The sequence below is a fragment of the Ranitomeya imitator genome, chromosome 7, assembly GCF_032444005.1.
Source record: "Ranitomeya imitator isolate aRanImi1 chromosome 7, aRanImi1.pri, whole genome shotgun sequence".
Lineage (NCBI taxonomy): Eukaryota > Metazoa > Chordata > Amphibia > Anura > Dendrobatidae > Ranitomeya > Ranitomeya imitator.
In genome coordinates, this window is record NC_091288.1 from 220,797,560 (window position 1) to 220,813,124 (window position 15,565).

The following is a 15,565-nucleotide window of genomic DNA, read 5'->3' on the forward strand; positions in this document are numbered from 1 at the left end:
TGTGATAATCTTCGGGCGCCGTCATTTATGAATTATTGCTATTATGTAGGAAAGTTGGCGCAGTTCTTCTGGGAGACAATGGAGGCTCAGTCCCCGAGCGAGGACACGGAACGTTCTCTGGACTAACACTGCCTCAGGGAGCCAGGAGGCTACAAAATGCAGGTAGAGATGGTGCAGTCAGTCATTCACCTGCTGGAGGACGACAGGACACCGGTGGGGACTTCGAGGAGCGACTGCGAGGATTTGAGGGCTAGGAGACATCCTGAGAAAGATACAGAGGGAGAAGACTATATTGGGGCGAGGCGGGTGATAGTCTTAGTGAGTCACCGGTGTGAAGTGTATCCAGTGAGAATCCAAGAGTCCGACCAGCTGCATATTCCACTTATCGAGGACACCGCTGCACTGATGATGGAGACCCGTTGGCCGATAAATGGTGTCCGATGTCCCCATGGACAAGGACAACCAATGACCTGGAGGACCACCTCTGCCATTCTACTTCTAGCCCTAGGTGAGTGGTCGGTTATGACGGCTAATGCCATTTTGTATGGTTACAAATTTCCTACATCTAAGACAGGGCTGCGTAGAGACATTTGCCAAGGTCCCCGATTTCTTAGAAGGGGCAAAGATAGTGAGAGTCTGGTCCACCAACTGAGACAACATTGTGAGCCCCAATGGGGACAGTGATGATGGCGAAAAGCTGTGGAGTAAATGGCGCTATGTAAAATAAATAGGGGAGCTCTCTGGACAGTGTGACCTCAGGATCGGCGAGTTTATCTCCGATGACCGCACTGGTGGCCTTATCCTCCAGCTCTTCTCATACATTGATAGGGTTACACAATAGTTCTTCATTCTAAATTCTACAATTTGTGATAATTCAGGAGAACACGAGACATTGCTGGTTATAGACGGTTATTGGAAATGTATTTTATTATCAATATTTTATATATCGGCTCAACAACTAATGGCTCATTGTTCATATTCTCCAGGTATCGTGATGACTACAGTTTCAGGTATCTACCTATTATCTATTATCTATATATTATCTATCTATTATCTATCTATCATCTACCTATTATCTACATATTATCTATCTATCTATCTGTTATCTACATATTATCTATCTATTATCTATTATATATATATTATCTATCATCTTTCTATTATCTACATATCTATCTATTATCTATCTATTATCTATCTGTTATCTACATATTATCTATTATTTATCTATTATCTATTATCTATCTATTATCTATCATCTGTCTATTATCTATATATTATCTATCTATCTATCTATTATCTATCATTTATCTATCTATCTATCTATCTATTATCTATCTATTACCTATCTATCTATCTATCTATTATCTATCTATCTATCTATTATCTATTATCTATCTATCTATTATCTATCTATTATCTATCTATTATGTATCTATTATCTATCTATTATCTATCTATCTATCTATTATCTATCTATTATCTATCTATCTATTATCTATCTATTATCTATCTATCTATTATCTATCTATTATCTATCATCTATCTATTATCAATCTATCATCTATCTATTATCTATTTATTATCTATCTATCTCTCTATTTATTATCTATCTATCTATTATCTATTATCTATCATATATCTATTATCAATCTATCATCTATCTATTATCTATTTATTATCTATCTATTATCTATCTATTATCTATCATATATCTATTATCTATCTATTATCTATCTATTATCTATCATATATCTATTATCTATCTATTATCTATCTATTATCTATCTTTCTATTATCTATCTATTATCTATCTATTATCTATCTATCTATCTATTATCTATCTATTATCTATTATCTATCTATTATCTATCTATTATCTATCTATTATCTATCTATTATCTATCTATCTATCTATTATCTATCTATCTATTATCTATTATCTATCTATTATCTATCTATCTATCTATCTATCTATCTATTATCTATCTATCTATCTATCTATTATCTATCTATCTATTATCTATCTATCTATTATCTATCTATTATCTATCTATCTATCTATTATCTATCTATCTATCTATCTATTATCTATCTATCTATTATCTATCTATTATCTATCATATATCTATTATCTATCTATTATCTATCTATTATCTATCTATTATCTATCATATATCTATTATCTATCTATGATCTATCTATTATCTATCTATCTATTATCTATCTATTATCTATCTATGATCTGTCTATTATCTATTTATTATCTATCTATCTATTATCTATCTATTATCTATCTATTATCTATCTATTATCTATCTATCTATTATCTATCTATCTATCTATTATCTATCTATCTATCTATCTATTATCTATCTATCTATCTATTATCTATCTATCTATCTATCTATCTATCTATCTATTATCTATCTATCTATCTATCTATCTATTATCTGTTATCTATCTATCTATCTATCTATTATCTATCTATCTATCTATCTATTATCTATCTATTATCTATCTATTATCTGTTATCTATCTATCTATTATCTATCTATTATCTATCTATTATCTATCTATTATCTGTTATCTATCTATCTATTATCTATCTATCTATCTATCTATTATCTATCTATCTATTATCTATTATCTATCTATCTATCTATTATCTATCTATCTATCTATCTATCTATTATCTATCTATCTATCTATCTATCTATCTATCTATCTATCTATTATCTATCTATCTATTATCTATCTATCTATTATCTATCTATTATCTATCTATCTATCTATCTATTATCTATCTATTATCTATCTATCTATTATCTGTTATCTATCTATCTATCTATTATCTATCTATTATCTATCTATCTATTATCTGTTGTCTATCTATTATCTATCTATTATCTATTATCTATCTATCTATTATCTATCTATTATCTATCTATCTATTATCTATCTATCTATTATCTATCTATCTATCTATCTATCTATTATCTATCTATTATCTATCTATCTATTATCTATCTATCTATCTATCTATCTATCTATCTATCTATTATCTGTTATCTATCTATCTATCTATCTATTATCTGTTATCTATCTATCTATCTATCTATCTATTATCTATCTATCTATTATCTATCTATCTATTATCTATCTATCTATCTATCTATTATCTATCTATATATTATCTATTATCTATCTATCTATTATCTATCTATTATCTATCTATCTATTATCTATCTATCTATTATCTGTTATCTATCTATTATCTATCTATTATCTATTATCTATCTATCTATTATCTATCTATCTATCTATCTATTATCTATTATCTATTATCTATCTATCTATTATTATCTATCTATCTATCTATTATCTATCTATATATTATCTATTATCTATCTATCTATTATCTATCTATTATCTATCTATCTATCTATCTATCTATTATCTATCTATCTATTATCTGTTATCTATCTATTATTTATCTATCTATTATCTATCTATTAATTATCTATTATCTATCTACATATTATCTATCTATTATCTATCTATTATCTATCTATTATGTATCTATTATCTATCTATTATCTATCTATCTATCTATTATCTATCTATTATCTATCTATCTATTATCTATCTATTATCTATCTATTATCTATCTATTATCTATTATCTATCTATCTATTATCTATTATCTATCTATCTATTATCTATCTATCTATTATCTATCTATTAATTATCTATTATCTATCTACATATTATCTATCTATTAATTATCTATTATCTATCTATCTATCTATCTACATATTATCTATCTATTAATTATCTATTATCTATCTATCATCTATCTATCTATCTATTATCTATCTATCTATTATCTATCTATTATCTATTATATATCTATTATCTATCTATTATCGATTATCTATTGTCTATCTATCTATTATCTATTATCTATCTATTATCTACATATTATGTATTATCTATCTATTATCTATCTATTATTTATCTATTATCTACATATTATGTATTATCTATCTATTATCTATCTATTATCTATCTATCTATTATCTACATATTATCTATCTATCTATCTATTATCTATATATTATCTATCTATTATGTATTATCTATCTATTATCTATCTATTAATCTATCTATTATCTATCTATTATCTATCTATCTATTATCTATCTATTATCTATCATATATCTATTATCTATCTATCTATCTATCTATTATCTATCTATTATCTATCATCTATCTATTATCTTTCTATCTATTATCTATCTATTATCTATCATCTATCTATTATCAATCTATCATCTATCTATTATCTATTTATTATCTATCTATCTCTCTATTTATTATCTATCTATCTATTATCTATTATCTATCATATATCTATTATCAATCTATCATCTATCTATTATCTATTTATTATCTATCTATTATCTATCTATTATCTATCATATATCTATTATCTATCTATTATCTATCTATTATCTATCATATATCTATTATCTATCTATTATCTATCTATTATCTATCTTTCTATTATCTATCTATTATCTATCTATTATCTATCTATCTATCTATTATCTATCTATTATCTATTATCTATCTATTATCTATCTATTATCTATCTGTTATCTATCTATTATCTATCTATCTATCTATCTATTATCTATCTATCTATTATCTGTTATCTATCTATCTATTATCTATCTATCTATTATCTATTATCTATCTATTATCTATCTATCTATCTATCTATCTATCTATCTATCTATCTATTATCTATCTATCTATCTATCTATCTATCTATTATCTATCTATCTATTATCTATCTATCTATTATCTATCTATTATCTATCTATCTATCTATTATCTATCTATCTATCTATTATCTATCTATCTATTATCTATCTATTATCTATCATATATCTATTATCTATCTATTATCTATCTATTATCTATCTATTATCTATCATATATCTATTATCTATCTATGATCTATCTATTATCTATCTATCTATTATCTATCTATTATCTATCTATGATCTGTCTATTATCTATTTATTATCTATCTATCTATTATCTATCTATTATCTATCTATTATCTATCTATTATCTATCTATCTATTATCTATCTATCTATCTATTATCTATCTATCTATCTATCTATTATCTATCTATCTATCTATCTATCTATCTATCTATTATCTATCTATCTATCTATCTATTATCTATCTATCTATCTATCTATTATCTGTTATCTATCTATCTATCTATTATCTATCTATCTATCTATCTATTATCTATCTATTATCTATCTATTATCTGTTATCTATCTATCTATTATCTATCTATTATCTATCTATTATCTATCTATTATCTGTTATCTATCTATCTATTATCTATCTATCTATCTGTCTATCTATCTATCTATCTATCTATTATCTATCTATCTATTATCTATTATCTATCTATCTATCTATTATCTATCTATCTATCTATCTATTATCTATCTATCTATCTATCTATTATCTATCTATCTATTATCTATCTATCTATTATCTATCTATTATCTATCTATCTATCTATCTATTATCTATCTATTATCTATCTATCTATTATCTGTTATCTATCTATCTATCTATTATCTATCTATTATCTATCTATCTATTATCTGTTGTCTATCTATTATCTATCTATTATCTATTATCTATCTATCTATTATCTATCTATTATCTATCTATCTATTATCTATCTATCTATCTATCTATCTATTATCTATCTATCTATCTATCTATCTATCTATCTATCTATTATCTATCTATTATCTATCTATCTATTATCTATCTATCTATCTATCTATCTATCTATTATCTGTTATCTATCTATCTATCTATCTATCTATCTATTATCTGTTATCTATCTATCTATCTATCTATCTATTATCTATCTATCTATTATCTATCTATCTATCTATTATCTATCTATCTATCTATCTATTATCTATCTATATATTATCTATTATCTATCTATCTATTATCTATCTATTATCTATCTATCTATTATCTATCTATCTATTATCTGTTATCTATCTATTATCTATCTATTATCTATTATCTATCTATCTATTAATCTATTATCTATTATCTATCTATCTATCTATTATTATCTATCTATCTATCTATCTATCTATCTATTATCTATCTATATATTATCTATTATCTATCTATCTATTATCTATCTATTATCTATCTATCTATCTATCTATCTATCTATCTATCTATCTATCTATTATCTATCTATCTATTATCTGTTATCTATCTATTATTTATCTATCTATTATCTATCTATTAATTATCTATTATCTATCTACATATTATCTATCTATTAATTATCTATTATCTATCTATCTATCTATCTACATATTATCTATCTATTAATTATCTATTATCTATCTATCATCTATCTATCTATCTATTATCTATCTATCTATTATCTATATATTATCTATTATATATCTATTATCGATTATCTATTGTCTATCTATCTATTATCTATTATCTATCTATTATCTATCTATTATCTATCTATTATCTACATATTATGTATTATCTATCTATTATCTATCTATTATTTATCTATTATCTACATATTATGTATTATCTATCTATTATCTATCTATTATCTATCTATCTATTATCTACATATTATCTATCTATCTATCTATTATCTATATATTATCTATCTATTATGTATTATCTATCTATTATCTATCTATTAATCTATCTATTATCTATCTATTATCTATCTATCTATTATCTATCATATATCTATTATCTATCTATCTATCTATCTATTATCTATCTATTATCTATCATCTATCTATTATCTTTCTATCTATTATCTATCTATTATCTATCATCTATCTATTATCAATCTATCATCTATCTATTATCTATTTATTATCTATCTATCTCTCTATTTATTATCTATCTATCTATTATCTATTATCTATCATATATCTATTATCAATCTATCATCTATCTATTATCTATTTATTATCTATCTATTATCTATCTATTATCTATCATATATCTATTATCTATCTATTATCTATCTATTATCTATCATATATCTATTATCTATCTATTATCTATTATCTATCTTTCTATTATCTATCTATTATCTATCTATTATCTATTATCTATCTATTATCTATCTATTATCTATCTATTATCTATCTATCTATCTATTATCTATCTATCTATTATCTGTTATCTATCTATCTATTATCTATCTATCTATTATCTATTATCTATCTATTATCTATCTATCTATCTATCTATCTATCTATTATCTATCTATCTATCTATCTATCTATTATCTATCTATCTATTATCTATCTATCTATCTATTATCTATCTATTATCTATCTATCTATCTATCTATTATCTATCTATCTATCTATTATCTATCTATCTATTATCTATCTATTATCTATCATATATCTATTATCTATCTATTATCTATCTATTATCTATCTATTATCTGTTCTCTATCTATCTATCTATCTATGATCTATCTATTATCTATCTATCTATTATCTATCTATTATCTATCTATGATCTGTCTATTATCTATTTATTATCTATCTATTATCTATCTATTATCTATCTATTATCTATCTATTATCTATCTATTATCTATCTATCTATTATCTATCTATCTATCTATTATCTATCTATCTATCTATTATCTATCTATCTATCTATTATCTATCTATCTATCTATCTATCTATCTATCTATTATCTATCTATCTATCTATCTATCTATTATCTGTTATCTATCTATCTATCTATTATCTATCTATCTATCTATCTATCTATTATCTATCTATTATCTATCTATCTATCTATCTATTATCTATCTATTATCTATCTATTATCTATCTATTATCTATCTATTATCTGTTATCTATCTATCTATTATCTATCTATCTATCTGTCTATCTATCTATCTATCTATCTATCTATCTATCTATCTATCTATCTATCTATTATCTATCTATCTATTATCTATTATCTATCTATCTATCTATTATCTATCTATCTATCTATCTATCTATTATCTATCTATCTATCTATCTATCTATCTATTATCTATCTATCTATTATCTATCTATCTATTATCTATCTATTATCTATCTATCTATCTATTATCTATCTATTATCTATCTATCTATTATCTGTTATCTATCTATCTATCTATTATCTATCTATTATCTATCTATCTATTATCTGTTGTCTATCTATTATCTATCTATTATCTATTATCTATCTATCTATTATCTATCTATTATCTATCTATCTATTATCTATCTATCTATCTATTATCTATCTATCTATCTATCTATCTATCTATCTATCTATCTATCTATCTATCTATTATCTATCTATTATCTATCTATCTATCTATTATCTATCTATCTATCTATCTATCTATCTATCTATCTATCTATCTATCTATCTATTATCTGTTATCTATCTATCTATCTATCTATCTATCTATCTATCTATCTATCTATCTATCTATTATCTGTTGTCTATCTATATATCTATCTATCTATCTATCTATTATCTATCTATCTATTATCTATGTATCTATTATCTATCTATCTATCTATCTATTATCTATCTATATATTATCTATTATCTATCTATCTATTATCTATCTATTATCTATCTATCTATTATCTATCTATCTATTATCTGTTATCTATCTATTATCTATCTATTATCTATTATCTATCTATCTATTATCTATCTATCTATTATCTATTATCTATCTATCTATCTATTATTATCTATCTATCTATCTATCTATTATCTATCTATATATTATCTATTATCTATCTATCTATCTATTATCTATCTATTATCTATCTATCTATCTATCTATTATCTATCTATCTATTATCTGTTATCTATCTATTATCTATCTATCTATTATCTATTATCTATCTATCTATTATCTATCTATCTATTATCTATCTATTATCTATCTATTATCTATCTATCTATCTATTATCTATCTATTATCTATCTATCTATTATCTGTTATCTATCTATCTATCTATCTATCTATCTATCTATCTATTATCTATCTATCTATTATCTATCTATCTATCTATCTATTATCTATCTATATATTATCTATTATCTATCTATCTATTATCTATCTATTATCTATCTATCTATTATCTATCTATCTATTATCTGTTATCTATCTATTATCTATCTATTATCTATTATCTATCTATCTATTATCTATCTATTATCTATCTATCTATTATCTGTTATCTATCTATCTATCTATCTATCTATTATCTATCTATCTATTATCTATCTATCTATTATCTATCTATCTATCTATCTATCTATCTATCTATTATCTATCTATATATTATCTATTATCTATCTATCTATTATCTATCTATTATCTATCTATCTATTATCTATCTATCTATTATCTGTTATCTATCTATTATCTATCTATTATCTATTATCTATCTATCTATTATCTATCTATCTATCTATCTATCTATCTATCTATTATCTATTATCTATCTATCTATCTATCTATCTATCTATCTATTATTATCTATCTATCTATCTATTATCTATCTATATATTATCTATTATCTATCTATCTATTATCTATCTATTATCTATCTATCTATCTATCTATCTATCTATCTATCTATTATCTATCTATCTATTATCTGTTATCTATCTATTATCTATCTATCTATTATCTATTATCTATCTATCTATTATCTATCTATCTATCTATCTATTATCTATCTATCTATTATCTATCTATCTATCTATCTATCTATTATCTATCTATTATCTATCTATTATCTATCTATCTATCTATTATCTATCTATTATCTATTATCTATCTATTATCTATCTATCTATTATCTATCTATTATCTAACTATCTATTATCTATCTATTATCTATCTATTATTATCTATCTATCTATCTATCTATTATCTATCTATCTATCTATTATCTATCTATCTATCTATCTATCTATCTATCTATTATCTATCTATTTATCTATTATCTATTATCTATCTATCTATCTATTATCTTTCTATTATCTATTATCTATCTATTATCTATTATCTATCTATCTATTATCTATCTATTATCTATCTATTTATCTATTCTCTAATTCCTCAATATTCTGATTGTTTTTATCCAGCTGATTACAGATGAGATCCATTACGGTTTTCTTTCTTGCAGTGGACGGTCATCCGCTGGTCTCCCGTGTTGTGGGTGGGCAGAACGCGGACCCCGGGGAGTGGCCCTGGCAGGTCAGCCTGGTATGGACCTCATACACGGTGTGCGGAGGGGCTCTCATCTCCCCCTCCTGGGTGGTCAGCGCAGCGCACTGTTTCAGGTAAGTTCCTCTCTCTCTTATATCTTTCTACCTCTTCACTCGTCCAATCTACTTGTGGGAGACGTTTTTATGGCCGGGGTGGTGCACCAGAGGGTCCTCCGCCACGCCCATGTGTAATACCATTGCCCACATGGTCCAGCAGAAGAAAACGTAATGATCTAATCTGTGGGAGGATGATACGACCATATAAGGGAAATTAAAGGGAGTGTGTCACCAAGTTTTTGCTACCTAATCTGAGAGCAGCATGATGGAGAGACAGAGACCCTGATTCCAGTGATCTGTCACTTACTGGGCTGTTTGCTGTAGTTTTATCAGCAGGAGGTTATCCCTCGAGACTAGTAAACCTGCTACCAGGCAGTCCTCCATATTGTTAAGCTCTGTGTAACTCCGCCCCCACCCCTGATTGGCAGCTTTCGGCCTGTGCACAGGTGCTCACAGCAAGCAGCCAATCAGTGGTGTGGGGCGGGGTTTTATAGAGCTCAGCATTAAGAGATCTCCTAGATCTGCAGCAGAGAAATCAGAGATTTTATTAAAATGGCAGCAAGCAGACCGGTAAGTGACACGTCAATGGAATCAGCATCTCTGCTGGCATTGAATAAGTTTTCTGTGCTGAGGCCAAATACTTCAGTCAGAGGCCGGCAGTATTTTATGGAAAGAGTCGTTTTGCCTCTCATTTTATGTACCAGGTTTATAATTTACCATTTTAGTTATGATTTGCATTCGTAAAACATTTTAAAAGAGAAGCTAAACTATTTTCTATGTACGGTATTTAATTCTTGATCTGCTTTTGCAAAGTTCCGAATGTTTGTATTATACTCCAATACTTTATTTTTATTACTATATTTATTATTATAACTTATAAAGTGCACAGTTAGCTGCCTCGTTCATGCTCTTTTAGAAGCTGCTTTGAACTGCTGCTCTACAAAGAATCAGTACAATCAAACACTATTTACAAAGACTCTCACTGTCTGAGCATGGGGGAGGCGAGCAGAGAGGCCCATACAGTGAAGTGTTTCTGTATAGTGTTTGGTTACACAGTTTTTGCTAGAGCAGCAGTTCAAAGCAGCTTGTAAAAGAGCATGAACTAGGCAGTTAAAACAGCACTTTAAGAAGGTAACTGCAGTATATTTTTAAGAATTGTATATCTGCTAGCACTTGATGGTTTAACCAAAACTACCTCCAATGATGATCATAAGCTTGATTTTTTTTTTATAACCCATATTGACATTGCTCTTTATTATTTTTATCTCAGTTACAGAAATGCCAGTGACTTCACTGTTGTGTTGGGGGCGCTGAACCTCACCGGAGCGAGCCCCACAAAGGTTTTTATGGCAGTAAAACAAATAATCATGCATCCCATTTTCGATGGCGATGGATCCAGTGGAGACATGGCCCTAGTAGAACTCGCCCTTCCCGTCAGCTATAATGACTATATACAGCCAGTTCCTCTTCCATACCAAGACCAGGAGCTCCCCGATGGAAAGATCTGCTGGCTGACCGGCTGGGGACACACTGCAGAAAAAGGTGAGGAAGACAGAAAATCCCAAATCTTTTGTATCACTTGCTGTCATTTTCTTTTTGTCATTTGATTATTCAAAAAAGAAAAAAGTCAATCAACTGCCATGATATAGGGGCAGAAATCCTGATTCCAGGGATGTGTCACACAGCCTAGTCAGTGATACAGTTTTCTTTGAATGCTAAGCTGTGTATAACTCCGCCCATGCCACTGATTGGCAGCCTTCTACTTTGACAAAAAGCTGCCAATCAGTGGTGGGGCATGGCTGGACTAGGAGGCACCAGGGACCTGGTCCTGTAGTGATAAAATCAGTGTTTAATCAGCAGGAGATTATCACTACAGGACTAGGCGCCTGGTGCCTCCTAGTCCAACCACGCCACCACCACTGATTGGCAGCCTTCTGCTTTGACAAAAAGCTGCGAGTCAGTGATGTGGGTGGGATTACACAGAGATCCGCATTCTGAGTTCTGCTAGATCTTCAGCAGGTAAATCTGTGATTCTGTCACAACTCCACCGAGCAAACCTAGTGATACAGCCCTGGAATCAGGGTCTCTGCCCTGTTGTCAGATTACATAGCAAAAATTTGCTAACAGATTCCTTTTAATCAGAGTGAACTTGAGAAGAATCCAAAAGCTCAATGAAGAAGTCGACCTTGGTTAGTTTATGGCCTTCAGTTCTCTAAAGGAACAAAACCAAAAAAACTGCCAAAACTTATTTCACTATTTGAAGATTTCTTCAGATTCTTCCAATGCGATGCTGAGAAACAGGAAATATATTTCATAGAGATGTCCACATTGTGGTGTCCACATTCTGGTGTCCACATTCTGGAGTCCACATTCTAGTGTCCACATTGTGGTGTTCACATTGTGGTGTTCTTATTGTGGTTTCCACATTGTGGTGTCCAAATTCTAGTGTCCACATTGTGGTGTCCACATTCTAGTGTCCATATTGTGGTGTCCACATTCTGGAGTCCACATTCTGGTGTTCACATTGTGGTGTCCACATTCTAGTGTCCATATTGTGGTGTCCACATTCTGGAGTCCACATTCTGGTGTTCACATTGTGGTGTCCACATTCTGGTGTCCACATTATAGTGTCCACATTGTGGTGTTCACAATGTGGTGTTCTCATTGTGGTGTCCATATTGTGGTGTCCACATTCTAGTGTCCACATTCTGATGTCCACATTCTAGTGTCCACATTGTGGTGTTCTTATTGTGGTGTCCACATTCTGGTGTTTACATTCTAGTGTCCACATTCTAGTGTCCACAATGTGGTGTTCACAATGTGGTGTTCTCATTGTGGTGTCCACATTGTGGTGTCCACATTCTAGTGTCCACATTCTGATGTCCACATTCTAGTGTCCACATTGTTGTGTTCTCATTGTGGTGTCCATATTGTGGTGTCCACTTTGTGGTGTCCACTTTCTGGTGTTCTTATTGTGGTGTCCACATTCTGGAGTCAACATTGTGGTGTCTAAATTTTGGTGTCCACATTCTAGTGTCCACATTCTAGTGTTCACATTCTGGTGTCCACTTTCTGGTGTCCACTTTCTGGTGTCCACATTCTAGTGTCCACTTTCTGGTGTCCACATTCTAGTGTCCACATTCTAGTGTCCACATTCTAGTGTTCACATTCTAGTGTTCACATTGTGGTGTCCACTTTCTAGTGTCCACATTCTGGTGTCCACTTTCTGGTGTCCACATTCTAGTGTCCACTTTCTGGTGTCCACTTTCTAGTGTCCACATTGTGGTGTCCACATTCTGGTGTCCACTTTCTAGTGTCCACATTGTGGTGTCCACATTCTAGTGTCCACATTCTAGTGTCCACATTCTGGTGTCCACTTTCTAGTGTCCACATTGTGGTGTGCACATTCTGGTGTCCACATTCTGGAGTCCACTTTCTAGTGTCCACATTGTGGTGTCCACATTCTGGTGTCCACATTCTGGTGTCCACCTTCTGGTGTCAGCCGTTGTTGATTAACGTGTGCCCCTATACTTGTGGGCGATCCTGTTCTCAGGTTCGGTGAAGGTCAAAGAGGTCAGACTCCCATCAACTGAACTTAGTTTTTAGACACAAGAATAAATGTGCCAAAAATTCTAATTCGGCTATGAAATTCCTTGTATTCAATGGAAATTGAATGAGACTTGGTTGCGGTCACCCTGCTCTCCTCCTGCACTGGATGTAGCGGGGCACAAGGAGCTGCTGAGTCTTAGTGCAGCTAGAATGATGAAATTCCCCTGTAACTGGGGCTAAAATACCAGCTGTAAGTACAAAGGGCGCAGGGTGTTAATATCTCCTTTCTTTGGTTTCAGCTAAACTGCCGGCTCCACAGACGTTACAGGAGGTCCCGCTCCCTCTTATCAATTATATGGACTGTAATAAAATGTTCCAAAAGGCTTTAAACCCGAGTTTACCTTTTGACTATGTAAAACATGACATGATCTGTGCCGGCTATCCCGAAGGCAAGAAAGATGGCTGCCAGGTGAGCGCACTTCCTTTACGCTGAGCTCATAAGTTGCCTTCTGTGTGACTAACCCAATATAACTTTATCCCATTGCATTCTGCAGGGGGATTCTGGAGGACCCTTAGTGTGTGAAATTGATGAATCCTGGATACTGTTTGGGGTCGTGAGTTGGGGCATTGGCTGTGCCCGGCCAAACATGCCGGGAGTCTACACGAAAGTCAGCAGCTTTTCCACCTGGATACGAGATGAATCTGGTGTTTTTACAGTTTCGGAAATTAACAAGGATGCAACTACTGAACACTTGTCCTCCTTGGTCACAGAGGAGACAGCAGTGGACTCTCCGACTGAACACTTGTCCTCCTTGGTCACAGAGAAGACAGCAGTGGACTCTCCGACTGAACACTTGTCCTCCTTGGTCACAGAGATGACAGCAGTGGACCCTCTGACTGAACACTTGTCCACCTTGGTCACAGAGGAGACAGCAGTGGACTCTCCGACTGAACACTTGTCCTCCTTGGTCACAGAGGAGACAGCAGTGGACAATACGACTGAACACTTGTCCACCTTGGTCACAGAGATGACAGCAGTGGACCCTCTGACTGAACACTTGTCCACCTTGGTCACAGAGGAGACAGCAGTGGACTCTCCGACTGAACACTTGTCCTCCTTGGTCACAGAGGAGACAGCAGTGGACAATACGACTGAACACTTGTCCTCCTTGGTCACAGAGATGACAGCAGTGGACTCTCCGACTGAACACTTGTCCACCTTGGTCACAGAGAAGACAGCAGTAGACAATCCAACTGGACACTTGTCCACCTTCGTCACAGAGCAGACAGAAGGAGACCCTCAGACGGTTTCCTCGTCTAACGTGACCAATCGAGGCACCGTCCCAACTGGAAAGAAGCTCCCAATGAGTTTTTTGGTCGGGGTCTTTGCGTTGATCAGAATTTTGGACATTGTGTAAGAAGTTCTCCCCTGTTTGTAAATACGGTCAATTTTAATATCTATGAAATTTATTTTTTTTCCACATGTTTTAGAAACTTGTCAATAAAAAGTGTCAACCATCAATTATCCATT

General features: G+C 30.3%; 1 protein-coding gene across 1 annotated transcript in view; it reads left to right on the top strand.

Annotated features, from left to right (window-relative positions):
• Nucleotides 1-15,565, top strand: part of LOC138646214 (transmembrane protease serine 9-like) — a 50,434-nt gene extending 34,869 nt beyond the window's left edge. The window contains exons 10-15 of the mRNA XM_069735677.1: nucleotides 138-508; nucleotides 987-1,010; nucleotides 10,347-10,503; nucleotides 11,756-12,027; nucleotides 14,334-14,503; nucleotides 14,589-15,565. Coding sequence (XP_069591778.1) covers nucleotides 138-508; nucleotides 987-1,010; nucleotides 10,347-10,503; nucleotides 11,756-12,027; nucleotides 14,334-14,503; nucleotides 14,589-15,452 — 1,858 coding nt within the window. The 3' untranslated portion in view covers nucleotides 15,453-15,565. The remainder of the gene's footprint in view (nucleotides 1-137; nucleotides 509-986; nucleotides 1,011-10,346; nucleotides 10,504-11,755; nucleotides 12,028-14,333; nucleotides 14,504-14,588) is intronic.